Source organism: Hemicordylus capensis, chromosome 7 (genome assembly GCF_027244095.1).
Source record: "Hemicordylus capensis ecotype Gifberg chromosome 7, rHemCap1.1.pri, whole genome shotgun sequence".
In the NCBI taxonomy this organism is placed as follows: domain Eukaryota; kingdom Metazoa; phylum Chordata; class Lepidosauria; order Squamata; family Cordylidae; genus Hemicordylus; species Hemicordylus capensis.
In genome coordinates this window covers 33,854,824-33,882,001 of record NC_069663.1, presented here as the reverse complement: position 1 = coordinate 33,882,001, position 27,178 = coordinate 33,854,824, and the positions used below count along the sequence as shown (strand labels likewise).

The following is a 27,178-nucleotide window of genomic DNA, read 5'->3' as shown; positions in this document are numbered from 1 at the left end:
AAGCAAATGGCCTCATTCTGCCTGGTTAATAGTCTGGTCGGACTGCATGACGGCTCCTTTATATTTCGGCTGGCAATAACAGGCACCTGGGCTGTCATAGTCAAGGGTAATTGGCCACGGGGAAAGGGGTCATTTTCCCCATAAAGTGCTTTCTGTGTCTCCGCCAAGGCAGAGCAACAGGGGTCTCCTGCTCTCTACCGCTGCGCAGGCTCAGCACGGCCAAGGCTGGCAGGGGAGACGCAGGACAGCTCAGCTGGGGCGACAGGCCTGTTTAAGAAGTTGCCGCTTCCCGGCTCCCAAGATGACCTTGTGCCGAAGGCCCAGAGAGCTGGTCTGGTGGTCGCAAGCATGAATGTTCCCCTTTGCTAAGCAGGGTCTGTCCTGGTTTGCATCTGAATGGGAGACTACATGTGTGATTTGAATGGGAGACTACTCTGACGCTCTCTGAAGCCACCCTCTCTCAGCCTAGCCTCCCCCACAAAGTTGTTGTGAGGCCACTTGTATTGCAGGCTAGCAGTCATTTTTTCCAAGCTCCTCACCTTGCTCCAACCCAACCAGGCTATTTGCTGAGCTGCTGTGATGTCACAGAAGTTCCCTGAACATTCTAGCCATTTATGCTTATGAAAACCTCACAGGAACGGCTGTGAGCTGTTGTTGGGGTATTGTGGAGAGAGAGTGCTGAGTGACAAATGGCCCAAGTACAGTGGAAAAGAGAAGGACTGGGATCAGGAAAGCCAGGTGCATGAAGGAAAATGTAGTATTGCTTTGGCACATTCATGTCTAACAAAGAGAGGATTGGCTACATCTTCCAGCCAATCAGGGATCATGTAGCCAGCTCCAGAAGATCACAGCACCATGGAGCCAATCAAATTTGGGTATGTGATGACACCATATAGCCATGTCAGAGTGAGAGCAAGGATTCTTTCCCTCACTCTGAATGGGATGATATTTTCATCCCATTTCACGACCCCCCACCCCGAACTACTGATGAAATGGGGTGATTTGCATGAGGTGAATTTTTCACGAAATATGCCCTCATTTCAGCTCACCCCCAATTCTACATAACATTAGCAAAGTTGACAAGATATTCCAGACTAAATTAACCCAGAATGGCGCATGCGAGACAAGGGCGAGGCCCTCTTAAGCAGAACCACACAACTCTGCCCCTCCACCTGTTGGACTACAACTCCCATAAACCCCAACTATTCGGTCACTGTGGCTGGGGATGCTAGGAGTGGTAGTTCAACAACATCCGGAAGGCCCTACTCTTAAGCAACGGATTACCCTTCTGTAAAGATCCCTCACTGGAACACTGTGTCCCTAGAGCAGGCATCCCCAAACTGCAGCCCTCCAGATGTTGCTGAACTCCAACTCCCAGAATCCCTAGACACAACTTTTTGTGGCTGGGTATGCTGGAAGTTGTAGTTCAGCAACATCTGGAGGGCCGCAGTTTAGGGATGCCTGCCCTAGAGTGTCAACCAGTGTCCCCTGTAACAAGGATTCCCAGATGATGTTAAATCAAATCAAATCAACTCCATTACAGTCCGAGACCAGCATAACCCAGATGATGTTGACAACAGCTTCCAGAATCCCCAGCTGCGACGGCCTTTGGCTGGGACTGATGGGAGTTGTAGTCAACAACAACTGGGAACCCCTGTCACTGGCGCCAACCACCTGCCACGCGTTCACGGCCACTTACCGTATTTAATCTCTGGAGAGTCTACATCATTCGCATTCCCAGAATGCAATTCGGTCACGCAGCACTCACTGCTGCTGCTGGTCGCAGGTGGCGTCAGGGCGTCGGAGAGCGTCTGGTTGGGCTGCGGGGGCGCCGGCAGAGCTTGTGGGATCTGGCAGGTGCAGCCCGTCTGCGAGAGGCCACAGGGCTGGCCGGTGCCCAGACGGAGACACTCCTCCAGCCAGCGGCACAAGACGCTGCAGGTGAACTGGCTGGAGTTGTTGTTGTTGATCAGGAGGACCTCCACGAAACGGAACTCCACCGCCTCCGGGGGCAGCAGGCGGGTGGCCGCCTCCGGCTCCTCGGCCAGGCACAGCTGCACAAAGTTCTTGTCGAAATGGAAAAAGGCGAAGGGGCCTCCCCCTTGGCAAAGCTCCAGCCTGCCCTCGCCGTCCTCCGCTGCCTCTCGCTCTTCCTCCTCCTGGGGCAGGGCCGTCACCTCTGGCTGGCTGCAGGTGTCATTGGAGAGGTAATGATCCAGCGGCAGAACCATGGGCGAGTAGTGGGTGCAGACTTGCTCCTCCCGGTTGAACTTGAGATAGAGGGAGTACTTGGTCGGGTCCGGGTTCTCCAGGGTCCACGAGCAGCCGGTGGAGACCGTGGGGAAGAGGTCCTTCAGCGAGAAGGAGCCGTAGAGAACCCCGGAGGCCAAGGCGGAGCAGGCGCTGGGAGCTGGGTCGAAGCCCCGGGAGAGCCACAAGCGACACAATATCACAGACAGTAAGAGGAGTCCAGCAGGGTTCATCCTATGACATTTGCCCTGAGGAAAGGGAGACAGAGAGAGGGAAAGGGGTGACACAGGGTCTTGCTAGGGGAAAAGGGTCCCCAGGGCTCAACTCTGGAGCGGGTTTCAATACCGCCACTGGAGCGCATGAAGCAGAAGGGGGGAAACCCAAGTGTCCAGTGGCCATCCGTGGTTTAAGGTTCAGAACAACTCAAAAGTGCCCCCAGAGGAAATTCAACAGGTGCAGAAGATGCAATCAAAAACAACCAAGGCATATAAATCCCAATTGCATTTTGAGCAATCCACGCTTCATCAGGAGAGTGTACACACACTGAAGAAACAACTTGCATTTATTGCAATTGTTTAATAATGCACTCCAAAAGGAACCAATGATTTATGTCAGAGCAACTGACTAGTTGTCTAAGAAATGGCAATATTCTTCTAAATGAATGAGAGAGCATGTGTGTGTGCACGCATGTGCATACACACACACACACACACACACACACTGCAGTGACTGCATCTTCAGTGATATGCTCAAGACAATTTACAAAACCACTGTACAAACATGCAATATTTATTTTATTTTTATGCAGCATATTCAGCATCAGGGATGGGCCTTCTCCCTTGTTGCCCCTGGACGATGGAACGTGTTCCCTGCTGAAAAGAGCCTCCCCATCTCTGAAAACTTTTTAAAAGGCAGTGAAGACACATTTGTTCACCCAGGTTTTTAATTCGATCTACAGTTTTTAATAGTTTTTTAACAGTGTTAACATGGATTTTAATTTAAATTGTTTTAATGTTTTAATTCTGTTTTAATTTGTACAGCCCAGAGACATAAGTTGGCCAGAGACAGTAATCAGAGACATAAACTTTAATTAATAAATAAACAAACAAATAAATACATTAAAAAAATATTTGTCCCCCCACCCAAGAAAAAAACCCAAACAATTCACATCTCTGGGTGGTTTACGAGAAACATCTCACACACAATAAACCACAATTAGAAATAAAATAGCAGGAGAGATAGCAGCTAAAATGTATAAAAGGCCTGAAACGCTTAAAATGTCTTTGCCTCCCTTCCTACTATTACTTAAATACTGCTTTCCAGTGAAAAAGTTTTCAAATTGGTTTACATATAATAAAATAATAATAAGGGCTAACAGTCTAAAAAGGAACACCCAAAGTTTCTCGCATTTCTAAACTGCTGCTGGAAAGAAGCAGGCACCTGGGAAAGAAAAACATTCCCGATAGGTGCTTCTTTCCTTTTTAATGTCTACAGTCCCTGATGAAGAGCCAGTCACTCAACCAAATGCACTGGGATTTATGTTCCCTGACTCAAGAGCCTGACCTGCTGCTGGCAGGCACCTGGATTGCTGAAGGATTCTGTAGAGCCATGCAGTTCGAGGACTGGAAACACCATTAAGATTCTCACTGGAAGAAAGGTTCCCAATTCAAAAGCTGTGATTCCTGAACAAGCTGCAGCCCAACACCTCTCACTTACACACTATTGGGGGTGAAGCACAAAGAGAAGCCAGAATATGCACCATTGTAAGGTCACCGTACCTTAAGAAGTGCCCTTCTCACATCTGCAAAGCCATGTTGTCAGGGTAAAGAAACTGACCGAGTTACAGAGGCTTCGTCGTATAATTGGTGGCAGCAGAAATAAGTACACGTATACAGGCCAAGGTAACATCCAAAGTGAAAAACAACTGAAAATAAACCTTACACACAGCCCTGGCCCAGACCAAATGCCACACATATGTTCCGTATGTCTCCATGTGCCAGAGAGCAAGCGGGGCTTGCATTATTTAAAGTGGCCCCTCAACAAAACAAAAAAAGCACTCTAGCACATTAGACTCCTTGACAAATGAAACTTCCTTATCTTGAGTCAGACCACTGGCCCATCTGCTCTCCTTTCCACTCCTGTCTGGAGATGCCAGGATTCGAACCCTGGACCTTCTGCATGCAAAGCAGATGCTCTTCCACTAAGCTACAGCCTCACTGCACAGGGAACAGCTGATCTGGGGTAGCACACAGTCACGTGCTGCTCCACCTGACATATTACAACCCAGAAAGGCAGTAGCATATGATTTTTCTCAGTGCCCTGAAACCATTTAACAATGCTCCTAATTAAAGTGCTGTCCTCTTCCTTTGAAGAAAATCCAACTTTTCTAACCATCCTGGTTGATGCCATTGCAGTAATCTCCCCTCCCTCTCACCAGCTTAAAAACCAAACCGTGAAGCAGAGTTTTGTGTGATCTGACAGCCTGCAAGTTGGGTAACGTGGACATCAAATGGCCCAGATAAAGAAGTTGCCACCTGTTCTGCAATCTGTAACAACACTGCTAAATTGCTTCAATGGGGGATATTTTAAAACAAAACAAAACAAAACAAAAAAAACACCTGAGGATTGTAGGTGGGGCAGAAATATCTAAATCAACAAACACCCTTCCAAAGACTCCACCCTCTGCTAAAAGATTTGAGGAGCATCCTCCCTTTGAGAAAGAGCCAACAGCAGCCAGCCACCCAAACCTCCTTGCAGGAGTCCAGACCCGCCTTCCCTCCCCCATGCCGCATTTTCGTTTTAATCTACAAAGCTGTTAAGCACAAGCAAGCTGGCAACGGGTAAGTGCTGTTTATGGAGTCATAAAGAGCCAGACCTCAGCCTCATAAACCCCCACAAGGCGCAGAGGTAGGGACCTGGGAGATTTTCCAGACCGAGGAGGGAATGGAAACGCAGCGGGCATCCCAGCAACACTAAAGACAAAAGGTAGCTGTAAGGCTGGGGGGGGGGGGAAATATCCAATTTCTAGGCATCAGCACAAAACCACTTTTTGGAGAAACCATCAGGGTCTTGGGTTGCTGGTTGTTGTTTTAAAGCGTCAGACCTACTTGAGGCTGAACAAATATTGCAGTAATCATTCTCTTAAGATATGCAAATAGGACTATTCTCTCGTCCTTAGCTTAATTGTTAAAGATGCTTCTTTAATGGGCATTAATGGCCAAAAAATTTTTTTGACTCAATGGCTTATGATTGCTAGTGGCAACTGCGATGGGACCTATCTGCAAGCCATAGTGGGGGCTTCAAGCAGTGTTCTGTGTGTGCACTTGGGTGGGGGAGGCTAGAGACAAGTACTTTGGGGATCAAGGTTGCAGCCGGCAAAGGAGGCGAAGATCCGAGACATGCAGCAGGCCAGAAGAAGAGCCTCTGCATGCATGCATTGTGAGACACAGGCTGCTTGCTTTGGGGGGGACAGATGCCATTCACTTGGCTTGTCTCAGGTGCCCGGTTCTTCACTACTCACACAGGCTCACAGCAAATTAGCAGATATTGGAGGAATTACAGCCAGTTCTCTCTAAGACACCACACAGAATCCTTCCCTCTGCGATGGCTTGTTCGCACATGCAAAAGTCACTGCCTGATGCCGGATCATCAAGTAGTCAACATGCATGTGTGAACCAGCCTTCAGAGTATTAAGTGGCGGGGGTGGGGGAGCACAGAGGGACAGAAGAACACAGTCCGGACAGAAGAGCACTGGGGCTCCTCCCAAGAAGAGGCAAAGTGAGCAGCAAGGGAAGCAGAATCACCAATTTCTAGAAGCTTGCACACCCAAGAGGAATCATCCAACTGCAAGCAGAATCCTTGGCCCAGCTGAAGAGCCTGGCTTGGCTTGGACAAACACACAGACACAGACACACTCTTTGAGCTCGGAGTGAAATATGCTTCCAATCGATCCAACAGATGCAGCCACCCAGAGCTCTGCTCAGCAACTAATTTTCCCCCAGTGCCTCTGTTTTAAGCACAGCAAAGGCTGAACAGCCTGCTAGGGCCAAGAGGCAGGCAAGGGGCTCTTAAACTCCCCTCTCCCCAGGTCAGGAGACTCTGGCAGAAGCCCTCCCCCTGCTCTGCATGTCATGTCGGCTGCTCACACTTTCCATTGTGCCTGTGGAATGGGAGGGAACTGCTGCAGTGCAGATGGGAAGGAAGTCTGCTCACACTCACATGCATGTGCACATGTGTCTCTGTGTGTGCGTACGCACGCTCCAGAGCAAGCTGGGATCTCCGAGGCAGTGGCTGAAGAGCATAAGAAAGCGAGGGCTGTGCTGTTCATATCATGGGGGACAATAACGGCGACAAATATGTATACACCGCTCTTCAACAAAGTTCTCAAAGTTCAACAAAGTTCTTTACATCGAAAAATAAACAATACATAAATAAGTTGGTCCCCTGTCCTCAAAGGGCTCACAGTCTAAAAAGAAACATAAGGTTGACACCAGCAACGGCCACTGGAGGGATGCTGTGCTGGGGGATGGATAGGGCCAGTTGCTCTCCCCCTGCTAAATATAAGAGAATCACCACTCTAAAAGGTGTCTCTTTGCTCAGTAAGCAGGGGAGGTGGGGATATGTTAGCTTTCCCCCTGCACCTTGGGTGTGTGTGTGTGTGTAAGAAAGCTGCAATTGTGTGTAATAAGAGGCAGGATCCACAGAATGGAATGGAATGGAATGGAATGGAATATATATATACAGGTGAAACTCGGAAAATTAGAATATCGTGCAAAAGTCCATTTATTTCAGTAACGCAAATTAAAAGGTGAAACTGATATATGAGACAGACGCATTACATGCAAAGCGAGATAAGTCAAGCCTTAATTTGTTATAATTGTGATGATCATGGCGTACAGCTCATGAAAACCCCAAATCCACAATCTCAGAAAATTAGAATATTACATGGAACCAAGACAAGGATTGAAGAATAGAACAATATCCGACCTCTGAAAAGTATACAGTGTACTGTGCTTGATTGGCCAGCAAACTCGCCTGACCTGACCCCATAGAGAATCTATGGGGCATTGCCAAGAGAAGGATGAGAGACATGAGACCAAACAATGAAGAATTGCTGAAGGCCGCTAATGAAGCATCCTGGTCTTCCATAACACCTCATCAGTGCCACAGGCTGATAGCATCCATGTCACGCCGCATTGAGGCAGTAATTGCTTCAAAAGGGGCCCAAACCAAGTACTGAATACATATGCATGCTTATACTTTTCAGAGGTCCGATATTGTTCTATTCTTCAATCCTTGTCTTCTTGGTTCCATGTAATATTCTAATTTTCTGAGATTGTGGATTTGGGGTTCTCATGAGCTGTATGCCATGATAATCACAATTATAACAAATTAAGGCTTGACTTATCTCGCTTTGCATGTAATGCATCTGTCTCATATATCAGTTTCACCTTTTAATTTGCATTACTGAAATTAATGGACTTTTGCACAATATTCTAATTTTCCGAGTTTCACGTGTGTGTGTGTGTGTGTGTGTATGGGGCTAAGGACATATGTGGCAAGTCCCGCCCTCGCAGCAGCCATGACCAATGCACGCCAAAGAGCGCCTTCCTCTTCTAGCCTGCTCCAGGAAGAGCAGCAGCATAGCAATAGCAATATAGCACTTACATTTATATACCGCTTTATAGCCGAAGCTCTCTAAGCGGTTTACAATGATTTAGCATATTGCCCCCAACATTCTGGGTACGCATAGCGGCGGTGGCGGCGTGGGTCAGCTCCAACCGCTGGCCTCTGTTGTGTCACCCTACCGAGCCGGGACAGGAGAGTGCACCAAGGGCCATCCGTGCAGGCCAGACAGGAAACCTCCCGCCCTGGGTGTCCTCACAGTCTCCACCGCCATCCCGGATGGTGGGCGGCTTAAAACGGGGGGAGGGGAGTCAGGGCAGAGGGCCAGATTGGCCGGTGGGGGGACAGGGAGAACTAGCGTGCAGGTGCTCTGCGTACTTTCATTGATTAGTCCAACGTCCATATCAACAGCAAGATCCTCAGAATCAGGAGCTATGCTCTACCACAGACTCGTCTGAGCCCTTGGGCTGACTTGGTTATACTTGACCACAGGCAGGGGGTCCCAACTGGTGGAACTCCAGATGTTGCTGGACTACAACTCCCATCATCCCCAGCCACCCTAAACTGTAGCAGGGGATGATGGGAGTTGCAGTTCAGCAACATCAGGACCCTGCCCTGCAGAATCAAACCTCCTTCGCTAATGGAGTAGGGGGTCAACAGACAACAGCAGTATGGATGGCAACCTCCCGAGTTTAGAGTTAGAAGGGACCTGGGAGGTCTTCTAGACCAGGGATTCTCAACCTTGGGCCCCTCAGTGTTGTTGGACTTCAACTCCCATCATCCTCAACCAAAGGCTACTGGGGCTGGGGATTATGGGAGTTGAAGTCCAACAACATTGGGGGCCCAAGGATGAGAAACCCCATTCTAGACCAGGCCTGCTCAACTTTGGCCCCCAAGCTGTTTTTGGACTACAACTCCCATAATCCCCAGCCACAACACCCATAATCCCATAATCCCAGTCAGGGATTATGGGAGTTGTAGGCCAACATCTGCAGGAGGGCCGAAGTTGAGCAGGCCTGTTCTAGACCAACCCTTCGCTCAAAGCAGGAAAACTCTTGCAGCATCCTGGACAGACGGCCACCCTCCACTTGGAAACCTCTAATGACAGAGAGCCCGCCACTGCGGAGCCAGGCTTTGAGGGTCACCGTCAAAGAGGACTTACAGCTAGGAAATTCTCCCTGCTTCCTTAGAGCTTCAACCCACTGGACCTAGTCCTCCTCTCAGAAGAGAACAAATCCACTCTTCCTTCTCCATCTCCTCCTCCTCCTCCTCCATGGCCACCCATCAGATACTGGAAGACGGCCATGGTCCTTCCCCTCAGCCTTCTCTTCTCCATGCTAGACACACCCAGCAACAATAACCCTTCCTCACAGGACTTGGTTTCCAGATCTCTCCCCATCTTCGAGGCCGCCCTCTAAATCCATCTCAGATGCTGAACCCTCCACACGTTACAATCCTTTCTCTGACCCCGAGGCTGAGACGACCACCATGAATTGGAGGGGGAAGGATCAGGAGGCAAAAGCAGGACTGGAACTACATCAGTTGTGAGGGGTGAAACTGGAATGGGGGTGGGGAGGGGGATAGCATCTTGTCTGCCAGGTTGCTCTTAATGGCTGCCTTGTTTTAAAACCCAAGATCCCCCTAGAACAATTCTCTGTGGTGGCATAACATGGTTCTAACACAGGCTGAACCTGGAACCATCGGCGAGCACATCCTATGGTGGACCAAGTGTCTGGACATCCTAAAACAAATGACAGAGAACGCCCACCAAAATGCACTGGTTCCTTCCAAATGGCCCCGGATGCAACGAATTTCTGAATAGCTTCTGGCCATTCGTAAATGCAATGCTTTCCAATTTCCATGGCCATTTGGAAGGAACCAGTGCATTTAAGAACATTCCCTAGAGGTCTAGGCTCTAACACTGGCTTCTGGGTAAAAAATGGCAGCCACCCCAAAGGCTGCTGTTGAGGCTAGCGAGCTCTGCCCCTCACTCCCAATTTTTCCCCTTCGCCCCAGAGAATTTCCCCTTTGCCTCCCATTTCTTCTCCCGAAATCAAGCAGTAACATAAAGCCCTTCTCAGGGCCACCCCAGATACCTCTAGTTCAGGGGATCCCAACCAGTTGTACTCCAGATGTTGCTAAACTACAACTCCCATCACCTCCAGCTACAATGTGGCTGGGGATGATGGGGGTTGTAGTTCAACAACACCTGGAGTACCACTGGTTGGGAACCCTCCAACTAGTACAAACTGCCGAACCTTGGCCCTCCTGCAAATGTTGGACTGCAGCTCCGATCATCCCCGACTACTGGCCACCGTGGCTGGAATGATGGGAGTTGTAGTCCAAAAACAGCTGGAGGACCAAAGCTGAGCAGCCTTGTTCTAGTGGGAGGTTCAGACATTCTGCAGGTCTGCGCCCGAGTACACTTGGCGACTCAAACAGGGCTCCTAAAAATCTAACTCAGCCCGGCTTTCCTAGCTTGGCTTGGCTTCCAAAGGTTAGAAACAGACCCAAAGGACACCAGCTATTCCATACTTCCTTTCCTTGTTCAAAGCAAGCCATTAAAAAAATAAAAATAAAATAAAAATCCTGCAAACCTTGTCCGGGTTTGAACCAGAGATTTTGGCAGTCAACTGTCTCTGTGGAGCCCTCAACTACTGGACAAGCTGTCACATGCAGCCCACAGCTGCTATGCACTACTAGGCAGCGGCAGAGCATACGACGCGTCGCAGGAGCACATGCAAGAGTGTGTGCCTCCCCCCCCCCACACACGCCCCATAAAAATAGAAGCCCCTCCACTTCTAAATTTAGAGCCCAGGAGGCGGCACCTGACACCGAGACAAATGAGCTGCTGTCAAGAGCGCCGTCACGCTGAGAAATGGGTGTGCAGATACGGAAAATAAGCAAAGACCAAGACCGGGGGGACACCGCGGGTTTTCACAACTTCCGCAAGGCAGCGGTGATTTCCTGCCCAGCTTGGATGGCTGGGTAGAAGAAGAAACAACAACCCAGAAGTTCAGACAAGTTCATGGAGGAGGATAGGTCTACTTGTGGCCAGGATAACTAAGTGCAACCTCCATGTCGAGGAGCAGTATACCTGGGGAGGGCCATCACCGTCACAACCTGCTAGAGTACTTCCCAGAAGCATCTGGCTGGAAACTGCAGGCAACCGGTGTGGGACTAGATCCACCTTCGGTCAGATCTAGAAGGGCTGTTTGGGTATCCTTATGCCAGTCTTAGACTATCTCATCAGGCCTTCATCTGCACATTGGGGGGGCTGGGGGTTCAGGCCTGGAACTTGTTCAAAGGTGGCCACAATTGATATATGCCATAACCAAATGTCGACTGGCCAATAATCAAATGTGCATCATTGTGATCCCAGACCCACCTCATTGGGGCACACAAGCACACAGGAAGCGGCCACCGGTCCATCTAGCTCAGTACGACCTACATGGCAGCAGCGACGCCAAGGTTTCGGGCAGGAGTCGATCCCAGCCCTGCGATGCTGCCGAGGAGTGAACCTGGGATCATCAGCAAGCACGTCCTACAGTGGACATCCTAAAAGGAATGACAGGGAATGCCCACTGAAATGAACTGGTTCCTTCCAAATGGCCAAGGAATGCATTGCATTTCCAAATGGCCAGAAGCCATTCAGAAATTCCATGCACCCCATGGCCATTTGGAAGGAACCGAGGCTTTTCAGTGGCCATTCCCTGTCATTCCTTTTAGTACACTCCCTCGCGTCTACATGATCAGATGCAACGGTGTCAGCCGAGTGGATTAGGAGTGGATTAGGACCATCACTGGTCCATCTAGCTCAGTACTGTCTACACTCACTGGCAGCTGCTCTCCCATGTTTCAGACAGGAGTCTCCCCAGCCTTACCTGGGAGATGCTGTCAGGGGTTGAGCCTGGAACCTTCTGCATGCAAAGCAGATGCTCCTGCCCAGAGCTATGGCCCCATCCCCTGAGGGGAACCTCTTACAGCACTCATATCTATTCACCCATCCAAATGCAAGCCAAGGCAGACCGGGGCTTCGCAAAGGGGACCATTCATGCTCACTACCACAAGCCCAGCTCTTTTCTGCAAACAACTTAGTCCAGGAGATGAGACAAGGTGGGACACTGGAACCCCTGACACCAGAAGAACCAGGGGGACCTGAATCAGCACCCCCCGCCATGACCCAAGGACACAGCATTCTCCAACTCCAAGGCATTCCCCCAAAACCTACCCATCTCAGCAGAGCCTCCCAGCACTTAACATATCTCAGCTGGACTACTGCAATGTGCTCTACCTGGGGTTGCCTTTGAAGATGACTCAGAAGCTTCAGCTGGCCCCAAATGCCGAGACCCAGCTGCATAGATTCATTCCATTATTCATTTAATTGAGAAACACATATACAGTGCACTGACTTTGGTTTCTCTGAGTGGGGACTAGCTCTGGTTTCCAGATGGTTCTCTCCACCTTCCTCTTTTACCTCCGGATTGGCAGTTGGGCCCGGCAGTAAACCAGGGGGGTCGGATTGAGTCCAGGTGTCGCCAGTTGCTGACCCCCTTAACATAAGGTTCTCAACCTGGAGTCCCCAGATGTTGCTGGACCACAACTCCCAACATCCCTGGCCACAATGGCCAAAGGCCAAAGGATCATGAGAGCTGTGGCCCATCAACATCTGGGGACCCCAAGATGAGAAACCCTGCCCTACTAAACCCATCATGCTGTTGGGACTTAAATCAACATCAAACAGCAACACACCAACTGCAGTAGTAAAACATTCCACGTTGTTGTAATATACCTTATTATATTATAGCCTGCAGAGATCTCTACACCTGCCTGAAACTATCCCTGCTTTGCTTCACATCTTTTTGAAGAACCTTTTACATTTCTTATGGCTCAGCACTGTCAAAGGTTCGGGTTTCCATGAGGATTTCCCCCATCAATCCATGCACAACAACGACAGGCATTCTCAACCTGGAGTTTGCTGGACTCTGTCCAACAGCATCTGGGGCCCCAAGGCTGAGAACTCGTGACGTATCTATTGTTTTCATGGTCACATCCTGACCCACACCCCTCAGCCCGACTCCTGCGTGTACCGATTACAGCTGCACATCAACTCCAAGATGGCAACCAGGGGATGGTGTCACCTCCATGGGCCAGGCACTTTACTGGATCCACGTAGAAGGGGGTCTTTTGCCCAATACTTGGGTCTGAGGGCTCTGACAGGCTGGTCAGCCAAGGGGTGCCTCACAACAATGAAGGAAGAGTCGCAAAGCAATAGGAGTCAGCTGCAATATCATGCCCAGATCCACAGATGAGGATGCAAGAGACAGTAGCCAAGTATCTGTTTTGCATGCAGAAGGTCCCAGGTTCAATCCCTGGCAGTATCTCTGGGCAGCGCTGCAAGAGATCCGTCTGAAACCCTGGGCAATAGTGAGCTATTAAGACCAATGGTCAGAATCAGGGCAAAGCAACTTTATAGACTCATATGCACAGAGGAAGGACTGTGGCCGAGAGGTAGGTCATCTGCTTTGCATGCAGAAGCCCTGGGGTTCAAGTTCTACTTTCCCCAGGTACGGATGGGAAAGACTCCTGTCTTAAATGCTGGAGGGTTCTGCCAGTTATTGTGGGCAACATTGAGCTGGATGGACCGACGGTCTGACTCCATATAAGGCAGCTACCTATGTAAGCTACCATGCTGAAACTCCCATGAGTTGCAGAGGATTCTGGGTAGGGTCCGAGGCCACACCCTCTCTGTGCGCATGGGGGATGCTGGCCAGACCAGCTGGGCATCGCCGCCCTCGCTCCCCGGGAACTCAGAGTTGCACAGCTTCCACCCAGCCCTCCCCTGCAGCAGCTGCACAGTGCACTTGGCTGCCCTGGCACACCAACTATCTCTCAAGGAAGCCTGTCCACCACTACTGACCTCCTCACTGAGGAACCCTTGATGAGCTTCCAAGGAACTTCTGGGCTCCCCGGAGCATAGGCTGCAAAACCACCACCCGACGCCCAGAGCCTTCCACTATGGTTTTTATACAAAGTGCTTTTTATTCTAGCAAATGCAGTAAATTGTTCCCCAAAGGCATTAAGCAGGCAGGTTTATGCAGTTCTTCCATCTGCCTTTTGAACATGCCCTTCCACAGCATAGGATTCTATTGTGCCGCGATACTTTTGTGTAATTGTGTTTACATTCAGTCTAATTTTCATATGAATGCTCATGTGTACACCTAACACAGAGCTGTTGACAAGGGAAATAAAACATACAGCAGTATTAGCGGGTGTCTGCCCCCACCCCCGCCCCATGTTTATGCGTCTGTGCAAACAACAGGTTCCTAACATCCCATCACCCTGCAACGTGACCAAGAGACAGCAGAACCCAGAATGAAGCAATGCAAAAGAAGGACCTCTTCAGCTATGGAAATGAGCACAGGCTCTTTCCTCAATGTCTGGAGTCACCAGGGACAAGGAGGAGGTTTAGCCCCCACCCCATTCCAATGGTATCCTATAGTACACTTATTTTTTTCTCCTACCACTAAAATCCACCATTTGCTCCTTGATAGAAAACTAAATTGCAGCACGACAATTGCAATTGGTAGGCCTGTGGGTCATGACAAACCCTGAAATACCATGACCTGCTATCTAAGAGCGTCAAACATTAAAACCAAATACAAGTAGAAAGTGTGACCCCGTTTTGGAGAAATATATGAAGATTTAGAAAAATTCAGAATGAGCATTTTGAGGACATGAAAATTCAGAACACATTTGGGAGCAAATTCGTTTCAGCTCCTTGAAGGGCCCCTGGTACAACCTCGGGTTCTTTTGTGTCTTCAACCAATGAATCAGACGTCATACAGAACCTGGGATAAAGCTGTGCTCCACACCACCTCCCTGGGCTTTGACTGTGTGCATTCGTCTCCCCACCTCCCACCTACCCAGCCCCACGTGAGCATCTACTTCCTAGTTAGGCTAAAATAAGCAGTGAATGGTGGTGTCATCAGAACTCCACCATTTTGGCTTATGCTACCTTCCTTGCTTCTGAGAACCCAACATCTTTACCCAAGGACTGAAGTGTGCGTTACAGATCTCAGCTTAATCTGAAGCAAATAGGTTAAATAAATATTCATAATAAATAAAATAATAATAAATAGGTTGATAAGCAGAGATTGATCAGTTCAGACAACACCGCCTCAATGTATTTTAATTCAAATAAGAAGCCGATACTCTCACGGAGATGGGCAGGCGGAGCTCACGGCTCCCGAAACCCAGGGACATCACATGGAGTCTGACTTTATCCAAGGTTCCACATGACATCTGAACCAGTAAAGAGGTTAGGAATATAGGACACTGCCTTATATCGAGTCAGGCCCTTGGTCCATCTAGCTCAGTATTGTCTACCCAGACTGGCAGCGGCTTCTCCCAGGTTGCAGGCAGGAGTCTCTCTCATCTCCCTTTCTTGGAGAGGCTGCCAGGGAGGGAACTTGGAATATTCTACATGCAAAGCAGTTCCTCTAAGGAATGTACTTGTCTGGCGGGCGGGTGGCGCAGCCCGGAAAAGGAGAGACCGTGACGCGGGGAGACGGGCGGGGCCGTGCAGGAGGAGAGGAAACAGAGGAAGCGGCAACAGCTGTCGGAAACCAGGGGAAGAAGGGGTGAATAAAGCAGGGTGGGGGCCGGAAAGGAGGGGCAGGGGCTGTTCAACCTGCCAACGGCTATTTAAGGAGCAAGTTGCCTGGGATGAGGGGCAAACAAGGAGAGTGGAGGACTCTGCGGAGAGCAGAGGATCAGCCACTGTGAACCCCTAAAGGCCAGAGGAGGAGGAACTGGGTGATAGTCAGCCCACTCCCCTCCTAAACTCTGAAGCCTCGTGGCAAAGTGGTAGGACTCACTGGGAGCTTGGCGTGACAGTACTAAAATGGACGGCAAACACCCTGGTTCCTTCCAAAGGACCATGGAATGCACTGAATCTCCAAATGGCCATCGGCCAAGCATTCCTATGGCCCTTTGGAAGGAGGAACATTGGAAGCTGCCTTATACTGAGTCAGACCCTTAGTCCGTCCAGCTCAGGATTGTCTGCACAGACTGGCAGCGGCTTCTCCAAGGTTGCAGGCAGGAATCTCTCTCAGCCCTATCTGCAAGGCTGAAGTGAGGTAAACACTCCAGGGGACAGAAAAACCAGGGGGCTGCCATCTTATTACCTCACTTCAGCCTCTGATTCAGGGCTCTCAACCCACCATTGACCCAACTAAGACTGATTGATTGCAGGGGCGTAACTCTAATAGGGCAAGAGGAGACAGTTGTCTGGGGGCTCACTGTCTTGGGGAGCCCCCCAGAGGCAAGTCACATGACTGACTCCCCCAGCCGCGCACCCGCCCGGGCTTCCTTCAGTTGTATTCATCCTCTGAAATTGACGTGAGTGTGAAGACCTAGAGCTACCAGAACAGCATGTCTTTCTCTAGTACCATTACATGACTTGCATCATCCACAATTTACAAAACCTTTTTAAAAACAGCCTCATTTAAGATTTCTTTACTTTATGAGCTGAGCTTTGTGGGGGGCATTTTAAAATCTTGTCTCTGAGCCCACTCCAACCTTGCTATGCCCCTGATTGATTGACTGATCGATTGACTGATTGATTGACTGCATTTCTAGGCTGCCCCATCCAAAGGCTCTGGGTGGTGTCAGTAACTTAGCCAACTTAACAATCCTTTCGCCTTCCCCAGAGATCAACAACGCTGTTATTGTTCGCAGCAGCAGCACTGTTAATCTCTGAGGAAGGAGGTTCACTTGACTGTCCCCTTCCACAAGAGAAGGGCAGCGATCTGTACAGGGACCCCAAAGGAGGAGCAGAGGGGTGCAGCGGAAAACTTGCACATCTCTGTCCACGTGCACCAAATTAAACAGAGGGGACTTCCGACTCTACTCTGAAAAACAGAAGCCAAAACTATCCTTGGGGTGGGTGTGGGGAGTTGGTTTCCGGAGAGCAATCCAGCGAGTGTGCCCCCATAGCCTTCAAACAGCTTTTTAACAAGTCATTAATAAAATAATGAGACTAGGGTTGCCTTATTAAGTCAGACCTCGGAATGCATAATGGGTTTGAGGCCACCTTGGAGCTATCCGGTTGCAAAGGGATGTGGAGAAGGTGAAAGAGAGCCAAGAAAAGGTGGAAGGTCTGCAGGGAGGCAGAGAGAGCGGGCTGGGGGGTGGACCCAGGAGAGCAAACATGCTCATTTCCTTCCATTCACACCTGCCTGGCCCTTGAACACCAAAGAGATTTGGGACTGGCGATGCAATATAGCAGAAGGGACCACCGGGGCGATGCTGGATGTTGTGGAGACCCTCCAAGCTTAGGGAGGGGGGCTGCCAAACGCACAAAGAGGGGAGTTGCATATTTTAAATCCATATGTCTATCAGTTTAAGAAGCCAAGTTATCACTACATGACATTTATGTATATCTCATCCTTCCTCCAAGGAGCCGAGGGCAGCACACGTGAGATTTCCCCACTTTTGTCCTCACAACAGCCCTGTGAGGTTGGCCCACAGGCAGGAGCTGAGGGCATGCCCTGCTGTTGCTCCCCTGCAACTGTGATTTGCAGGCATCCTGCCTCTGAGGCTGGAGGTGGCCTATAGCCACCAGACTAGTAGCCACTGATAGACCTGTCCTGCATGGATTTGTCTAAACCCTTTTTAAAGCCATCCAGGCTGGTGACTGTTACCCCATCTTGTGGCAGAGGATTCCATAGATTAATTATATGTTGTGGGTTTTTTTAAAAAAGGACTTCCTTTTGTCGCTCCGAAGCTACCTAATGGCGCAGCAGGGAAATGACTTGACTAGCAAGCCAGAGGCTGCCAGTTCTAATCCCCGCTAATATATTTCCCAGACTATGGGAAACACCTATATCGGGCAGCAGCGATATAGGAAGATGCTGAAGGGCATCATCTCATCCTGTGAGGGCGATGGCAATGGTCAACCCCTCCTGTATTCTACCCAAGACAACTACAGGGCTCTGTGGTCGCCAGGAGTCAACACCAACCCCACGGAACACCTTACTTGGCTAATTTGTCGCTCCTAAATGGGACCTTAAGTGGACTAAGTCTGCCCTGTCATTCTCATGACCAGCCCTACCCAGGGAGGGCAGTGCTAGCCGGAGGCAGGGCTGGTCGTGAGAGGCGCCCAGATCACTCTCAATCCCAGCGCTCCTCCCCTGGGTAGCCCTACATTTAAACCCCGGCTAAAAGCAAGGTAGGAGGACATATGCACACCGCCAACTTCATGCATCAAGTCCTGCAGATGCTCGCACCGCTGGCAGCCATACTTACCATAGAGCCGGGAGGTGGGCCGGGGAGGAGCAGCACCCCGGCAGCCAGGAGATCTCCCAAGGCACCTCACGTGCTGCACTGTGCAATACCTGGAGACTTCCTCCCCCTCTTCTCCGGCACGCGGCTTACTGCTCCATCTCTCATGTGCACACATGGGTGGAGGAGCCCTGTCCGGGCCCTGAATCACGTGGGGGGAGGTAGTTCAGCTCCTGCCTTATCCCCAGCCCCTACGTTTGTGTGCACGACCTCGGTATGTATTTGGGGTGAAGAAAGGTGGCTCCTTACATCTGAGGTTTACAAACGGTGTTGCTAGGAACTGGGGGGAAGGGGTGGTCCATGGAAGCGTATCTACAGTTCCTCTGCATTTAGTTGAGGCCAACTGTTGTGACCCCCAAACCGAGGACCCCACCACCAACTGGGGGATGAGACAGGGTGGGGGAAATCTATGAGCCAGACTCCATGTTGGCGGGACCCCCAGCACCAGGAGAAGTGCCATTTTAGAAGGGCGGTATATAAATCGAATAAATAAATAAGTGGGGGACCCAAGTCAGGACCTGAGGACACGGCTCTGCCTTCTTCCTCCAACTAGGAGGAGTCTCCTGAGGACCTGCAAATATCAACGAGAAACCCCAGCACAGGCCTGCACAACGCAAGGCCTGAGGGCCAGATCCAGCCTGCAGGGACCTGTTTGCTAGCCTCCCCGGAGGAATAAAGGTAAAGTGTGCCATCATGTCGATTTCGACTCCTGGCGCCCACAGAGCCCTGTGGTTGTCTTGGGTAGAATACAGGAGGGGTTGACCATTGCCTCCTCCAATGCAGTATGAGATGATGCCTTTCAGCATCTTCCTTTATCGCAGCTGCCCAATATAGTACCAGCGGAGATTCAAACCGGCAATCATCTGCTTGTTAGTCGAGCATTTCCCCCGCTGCGCCACTTAAGGTGACTCCACGTACGAATAACCTGAGGCAACAGCAGGAGCAAAGCACACCCCAGAACGGCAGTGTCACTCTTTGGGTCAGTTCCCTCTTCTCTAGGGTGGGGGCACCTTCTGTCCTCTCCAGAAACTGCTTTACACCACCATCCTATGCACATTTAGTCAATGTTCTACAGTGTACCCAGCAGTGTTCACTCTAAAGACGTGTGCATGTGCACGCACTGACACTTTTTTTGATGTCCACTCAGTCAATTTGAGATCCCGCTCAGGTTGAATCAGGAAGGCCCCACTCTGAATTTATGTACGCACACACTGCCTGGATACTGCTGCTCAGAATAAAACTCATTCTGCACACAGATGAAAAACATTAGAAAGAACAGTGGTATCCAGTAAGGCTTACTCCCAAGGAAGCCTGCCTAGGATTGCAGCCCCAAAGCAATGTAATTTAGGGAGGGGGGAGGCCTTGGCATTTGTCTGGGGCTGGCATGCACTCCAGGTGCCCCAATGACCGGGGGGGGGGACACCCTATTTTCTGGTGACCCTCCTTGGCTAAAATTGTGGGTCCCTCAACAGGAAGGAAAGAGCCTTAATATTGTAAATTAATTTTAACATAATAATGCACTGATAATTGTCCCCCAATCATCCCTACTGCACACCAAGTCATGATTGGTCCCAGCCCTCTGGGGGACATGAGAGGGGCACCCGTCCCCTGGCTTCTCCAGAGCCAGGGCTTACAAAAGCGGGCATGGCCCCTTTAAACACAGATCCTTCCCTAGGAAAGGGGCGAGGCCAAGACATTCTGCCTAGGCAGCAGCCTTGAAAGCCAGCAATCGACTCCAGAAAGCTGCTGGAGCAACATCCCATTAATGCTGCCATACCCAGTTCCTGCAATCCCACTTGGTACTAGCCGAGGTTCTGATTCTTGGAGCTGTCCAAGGGCAGTATCCCTGTAATTGGCCAGCAATATGAAGCTTCAGGACTGGCCAGACCTGGTATACATACTCGGAGCATGGCCTCCTGCCTTTGCCTGGCCCACAGAGGGGGACCTTCTGCCTGTTGCCACCCTGCAGCGGAAACACCCGTGTCAAGTCAGAATCCGGTTTCTCTCCAACACATTGCTAGGGAGATTTCTCTTGCAGCTCCCAGCCTATTCCATGAAGACTGAAACTCAAACATGTTCCTGGCCTGTCAGGTTGGCCTGCACAAAGCCTCGTGCTATGCATGCAGGGGCAGGGGGGTTGTTAAAGTGCTCCCCCAGGGTGCTTTTCTCCCAACTTCCTGTCTCTTTGTTTTAATTAGTTCCAACAGAGCGAGCCCCTGACAGTCATTCGTCCTGACGGCCCAGGATTGTTGCTGTCTGCTCTGATCCCACCGGTCTTGCAGGAGGAGTCCTGCAGCGGGAGCACGGAGGGGGGGCAGGAGAAAAAGATCATGGAGATCAAGATGCAGCCCACCTCCTGCCGCCAGTCTCCATCCCCCGACACACCTGGGTGGCAACGGAGGACGCTTGAAGACTGGTCTGACAATTTCACTGCGTTTAAGGAGGCAGAGGCTGCATCCATCACCGCATGGGTTCTCTCGAAGGCAGGGATCAGAGTTTGTCAACCAGCTAGCAGTTGCCATAGATGAAGAGTCAGCATCCCCATTGTCAAAGGATGAGTCGGAGGACACTGAGGATGGGGAAGTATCCCTAGAAAAAGCTGTGGAAGGTACCACCCCTGCTGCAGCAGCAGAGCCTCCCAGGCGGCAGCCCTGCCCTCCTCCTAACTCTTTCTTGGAACTCCTAAAAAGGCAGAACATCCGCCCCTCCAGCTCTGCCAGAGCTAATGCTTGAGAAACAGTGTCTGCAACGGGGGTGGAAGGGGAAACACCCGTCTGATGGCAGTACTATTTCATTCCCCAGTTGGTGCCATGCAATTGCTGGAGCAACGTCCTAGCTTGCTGCGTGTTGATGCCTTGCATCCAGCCTCTTGTATCTAGTTGCTGCCCCCACTGCCCACTGCCAGTACTGCATATAAGGAAGTCACCACGTTAAAAGGTGCCTCTTTGCCAGGTTAGCAGAGGAACAATCAATGCAATTGTGCCTTCTCAGGTAACAAAGTACCCAAAGTGGATAATGTAAGTGGCACCTGACACCCCATGGTGGTAAAAGAAATAAATAGTCATAAACAACTTTGTTAGCCGCCCCATTAGTTGTTCTCTGGGTAGTTCCCAACAAGAACAGCAAGAAGTTCTGGTAAGAACTAATCTGTTGCATACAAATTGTTTATGTCCAATTCAGTAATTGAACAGGAAGCCAACTTTAAACTGAGAAACAAGGGTTTGTAATTTACTACTAACTAAAACAGAGACTAAGAAAATAAACTAACTAACTGTCCCTTATGCAATGAGAGGGAGAACCTTTCAGTTTTAATTTAATTTCAGTAACTGGTCCTATCCACCCCCAGCACAGTATCTCCAGTGACTGTTGCAGGTGTCTATCTTATGTTTCTTTTTAGATTGTGAGCCCTTCGGGGACATGGTTCCATGTTATTTGTTTGTTATATCTTTGTGTAAACCACCCTGAGCCATTTTTGGAAGGGCGGTATAGAAATCGAATGAATGAATGAATGAATTCAAGACCACAAGTAAGAAGCTGACAAACAAACTGACAAACAAACCCTCAAGCCAGTACATGGAGACAAAACATACAGACAACCATGTCCACTACAAGAATGGAGACAATGCAATGGCAAAATCCCAGCATAATCTGCCTAATTTCCTTCCACTGCAATCTTCATTGATAATTAACCATCTTCACAAGCTAGTCCACTTCTGCCTCAAACATGCACATGTCCGCCATCTTGAATTGGGGTAGATGACATCATCACAAACTATGCCATTGATGTGTCCCTATGTGGCCCTACAACTGTACCAAATTTGGTTCAAACCGGTCCAGACATTGCAAAGTTGATAGGGACACAGACACCTGGGTGATCTCATAAATCTACTTTCCTTAAGGAAAGTAGGCTTAAATATCCAATCAAAATACATAAACACACACACACAAAATTACAAAATAAAATACGAAAAACATTACAAAAAGTAAACAGCTGCCTCACCCTACCTGCTGTTGGGAGCAGCCCTGGAGGTAACCAGTGCTGGGCCCCAAAGACCAATTCATTCCAGATTATGCCCAGTTTGCCCCACCCCACCATCTGCCCCGACAACCTTCTCCCCACTCCACATCATCATGCAGTGCTGTCAACTGTGTGACACACTCCAAAATGAAGCAAATGGACATTGTTTATCCCAGTTGCAGAACATGGCAACTTCCCTCTGCAGAATCCCAGAGTCCATCTGGCCGATGAAAGGGAGGATTCTGCAGGAGCCCTGCCCCTGCCGAGGTCTGGCAAGGCAGTACAAGAAGGGAGGGAGGGGGAGGGGGGTGAGCTTGCCCAGGGCACAGCAGCGGCTTCACAACTGCGCTGTTCTGCACTCCCCAGCACCTGCCAGGAGGATGCAGCCTTCACCTGAGCGACAGACCCATTAGCACAGCTGAAAGCAGGAGCCAGATACGGAGAGAGCTCCTGACCCCTCTGTAAGAAGGAGCCAACTTATGTCAGATAACAGGAATGGCGCTCCAGGCTTTTAGCACGAGACTTGAGGCGCTTCCAAAACGGCTTGCTTGGGACTCACTCAAGGACTTCTTGATAACACAATTCCATCAGCACAGTCAACATCAGGGGTGGGTGTGGGGGGGGGGGATTCTCCAGAGACAAACCTGTAAACTGGATTCAAAGGCAACTGGGCCAGTCTAGGGAAGAGGCTCAAGGACAAGACCCTTCTCCCTTCGTAGGAACATGGGAAGCTGCCATATACTTAGTCAGACCATTGGTCCACCTAGCTCAGTATTGTCTTCACAGACTGGCAGCGGCTTCTCCAAGGTTGCAGGCAGGAGTCTCTCTCAGTCCTATTTTGGAGATGCTGCCAGGGAGGGAACTGGGAACCTGAGATGCTCTTCCCAGAGTGGCTCCATCCCCTAAAGGGAATATCTTGCAGTGCTCACACATCAAGTCTCCCATTCATATGCAACCAGGCCAGACCCTGCTTAGCTAAGGGGACAAGTCATGCTTGCTACCACCGGACCAGCTCTCCTCTCCACTTCCTCCCTTGGCCACCATTAGCAGCGATACTCCTAAGTGGCAGAGACTAAAACCTGAGCACGCTCAACTGTCTCACTGGGTCAGACCACAAGTCTGTCTGGTCTAGCCTTCCGGAGCCCTCAGCGGGTCACAAGCAGGACACAAAGGGAGTGACTTTCCCCAGACATTTGTTCCTAGGACCTGGCATTCAGGGGCACACTGACTCCATTTCGAGAGACTCTACTTACTAACATGGCAAAATGCAATGTATAGTCTTGCCTGTCTTGGAAGTGTGTGTGGAGTGGGGGAGAGGGCAGAGATGCAGAATTCATGCAATACACAATCTCGTTCGTTTTAATGCCTCTTTTCTCTCTCTCCTGAAATTGCCTATGAAGGGGAGATTGGCGGGAGCTTAAGAGGCTTCCTTTTAGCCATCAGAAAGCTAAAAACATAAGTGAGTGGTAAGTCAACGTGTGTGTGTGTGTGTGTGTGTGTGTGTGTGTGTGTGTGTGTGTGTGCGCGCGCGCGCGCGCGCGCGCGCGCTTTTCTACAGGCCAGATTTTGCCTGCTGACCGCTGCCCAAATGCCTGTTGCACAAGCTGGGGGCCCTAACCTGCCCACCTAGCAGGTGCCGGAACCTGCCATTTCCAGGTGGGGGTGTGAACCACCATCCAAGGCCGCTGTTCCTCTTCCTGCAGTTCCCAGTGGGGCTCTGTCCAAGGTCTCGTTTGTGCTGCAGCCCCTGCTAACTGGGCAAAGAGGCACCTGTTTAAAGTGGTGGTTCTCTTTCATTAGCAGGGGGAGAGTACAGTAACTGGCCCTATCCACCCCCAGCACAGTACCCCTCTAGTGGCTGTTCCTGGGGTCTATCTTGCGTTTCTTTTCAGACTATGAGCTCTCTGAGGGGAGGGAGACATCCATCTTTCTGTCTGTCTGTCTATTTCTCTACATAAACCACTTTGGGAGGGAGACTTTCTTTCTTTCTTTCTTTCTTTCTTTCTTTCTTTCTTTCTTTCTTTCTTTCTTTCTTTCTTTCTTTCTATTTCTATTTCTCTCTATAAACCACTTTGGAAACTTTTATTGAAAAGCAGTATATACATACGTGTTGTTGTAGTAGTCAAGCTGACCTGCCAGCCACATCAACTTTGAATAGCAAAGCTGCTGAGCAAATGCAGAGGGCATCTACCTCCCTTCTGAATGAGTATGGTGGTTCGCTGCCCAACTAAAAAGTAAAGAACCAAATTCTCAGGCCATAAGGCACAAGCTGCAGACAGGCTGCCCAACACACACTCACACCCCTTTTTACCAGCACACAGCAGAGGGAACACGGCTCCCTGCAAAATGTACTCCTGGTTTCCCTTTTCTAGCAGCCACTTACCAAAGTGTGTACTTTTCTCACAACTCCCAGCTCCTCCCCCCTCCCCACACAGAGTTTCATTTGTGCCAGAGTTCAGCTCAGGAATCTGTTGTAAATAAATCTAATAATGTCCTTCCTCTCCTTTCTCAGCTGGAGGCAGGAAGCCACTCTGCTGAGAGATGGTGAGGAAGGCAGATCACTGCACAAGAGAAAGGGACGCAGTCCTTTGCTTACAGGGACATTTAAAAATGGCACCAGACACACAGACAGGTTAGCCCATCAAAGGGCCGTGGGGAGCTTTCAGTCTGACACCCGGCGTCCTGCTCCGTGCACCCTTTGCGTTGCGGCTTCAAGCGCAAGACAGTGCAGAGCCACCACACGGGCACCAGACCCGACATCGACAAGGCGGTTCCTGCTGACGACCCCAGGCCCGTAAACCATCATTCAGCTGGTTGCCTGCGGTGAACAAGAACTGCCGGCAGGCAACCAAGCACAGAAGCGTCAAGGCTTGAGGAAATCCAGACCTTCAGGAGCCACTTGATTTGCGACGTTAAAAAAAAAGAAATGTGAATGTTTAAAGCCTCATGCATTTTTTAATGCACCGCAAAGGTGGCAGCGGCTCAAGACCAACGCTCCTTGTGACAGGGATGCCCAGATGTTGTTGACTACAACTCCCAGCATCCCCAGCTGCAAAGGCCTTTGGCGAGGGATTATGAGAACTGTAGTCAATGACATCTGCTAATCTCTGTTACAGAGAACACTGATCAAGACCTCTGTGAGCCTAAAGCAGGGCGCCAAATCCCACCCCTCCTCAACCCCCTTCTCCCCCTTTTTTTAAACAGGGGGCATCTTGCTGTCCCATTGGCGTCCCATTGGCACCCCAGTGTTCTGCCACCTGAGACAACTGCCTCACCTTGCCTCACGGAAGAGTCGCCCTTGCGCCGAGGTCTAGAGATCGACTTTTTAAAAGGAGGAGCCAACAAATTGCCTAGCCTTCTAAGAAAGCTGCAACCCGACTCTGTGTGATGAGGAAAGGCTCTGACATTCCTAGAGCAAGAGCAGCCATGAAGACTGCTAAACCGCTTCAGCCCCGACGTCGTGAGCAACAGGACTCAGATAACTGCAAGAGGCAAAAGGCTTTGGAGATGCTCTGGATGGCAAGGAAGCGTCCGATTCGTACCTCTTCCCAGAGCAATGCAAGATCAGCAGCAGCACAAAGACATTTGGGGGTAGATGCGGAACACACACACATACCGCACAGCTTTGGAGCAAGAGGAGCAGGTCCATGATATATGTACCTGCGGATAGCGATGTGAAAACCGGCTCGACCTCGAGCCGGTTCACCATTGAACTGGTCTGGCTTGAGGGCTTGCCCTCACATGCAAATGGCCAGGGTGCATGCACAGTGCCCTCCAAAATGGCCCCTGCCATGGCCCCAAAATGAGCCGAAACGGCCCTTCTGAGAGAGGGGGCGGACGGCACGGGAGGAGGAACGGCCAGAGACCCACACACACACGGCCGCAGCAGCACTCTCCAGAGACGGTGAGTTGTATAAATAAATAAATATTACTATAGAACTCCCGAACAGGCTCGAATTCGAGTCAAGCCAGGGTGGGTCTGTTCGGGGGTGGGGGAGCCAAACCAAACATGCCCGTTTGGGTTCGAGTCTGTTTCAGACTTGACCCAAACCGGGCAAACTGGTTTTGTGCACAGCCCTTCCTGTGGTCTTTATAGTCACTCTGAAATTCTGACCACTACACCACACTGTCACTCCATAAGCCCAGCACACGGGTGCCCACAAGCGTTTTGGCTGTAGTGTGGGCTGGCCACATCTCTTGCCGCCCCACTGCCTACAGACCGTGTCTCCGTGCACACACTGGGGTTATCCGAATTCAGCGCATCTAAAGCAACTTTCTAGCCTTTATGGCTGAAAAGTTAGGCTCAAAAGGATCAAGGTTAATGCCTGGTTAAACACCAGAAGCTGGGGGGGGGAGCCAAAATGAGCTCCCCAGTGGCCAGAGGGGGGCGTGCACTTGGGGCCCTGCAGGATTCCTTATGGCACATAAATGGTATATCGACACCACCACCAGCAAAGCAACACACCCCAGGCAAGTAATTGTTCGTGGGCAGCTACATTTGGAGGACTTAACGACAAGTCAATCACAGTCCTAAATAATCATAATTATCTGTAATGATTACTATGTGATTTGTGCTGCAGTTAATTAGAATAATCCCCCCTCCCTGAAGGGTTTAAAGAAAAAAAAATCTGCTGCCAGATTGTTCACGGACGTCTTTTTAGTTGTGCAAAAAGTTCACGAGTCAATCAACGTGACTGATTCACGGATAACTGGCTGCTGCCCTGGTAAAAACGGCACATTCTGCAAAGCGAGAGATGTCCTTTTGCCAACCCACAGTTTGCAGAGTTCACAAAATTCAGGTTGGTCTCCTGGCACAGATTACCTGAGGGCAGAAGTCTGGCTTTCCACCCCAGAAGAGAGAGCACAGGAGGTCAGGGCTATCAATGGCTGGTGGCTATAAGTCACCTCCAGCCCCAGAGGCAAGATGCCTCTGAATCC

General features: G+C 50.2%; 1 protein-coding gene across 9 annotated transcripts in view; it reads right to left on the bottom strand.

Annotated features, from left to right (window-relative positions):
- Window positions 1-27,178, bottom strand: part of ADGRB2 (adhesion G protein-coupled receptor B2) — a 190,123-nt gene that overhangs the window by 128,000 nt on the left and 34,945 nt on the right. For all 9 annotated transcript variants that reach the window (XM_053267535.1, XM_053267528.1, XM_053267529.1 and 6 more), the window contains exon 2: window positions 1,700-2,498. In XM_053267535.1, coding sequence (XP_053123510.1) covers window positions 1,700-2,483 — 784 coding nt within the window. In that variant the 5' untranslated portion in view covers window positions 2,484-2,498. The remainder of the gene's footprint in view (window positions 1-1,699; window positions 2,499-27,178) is intronic.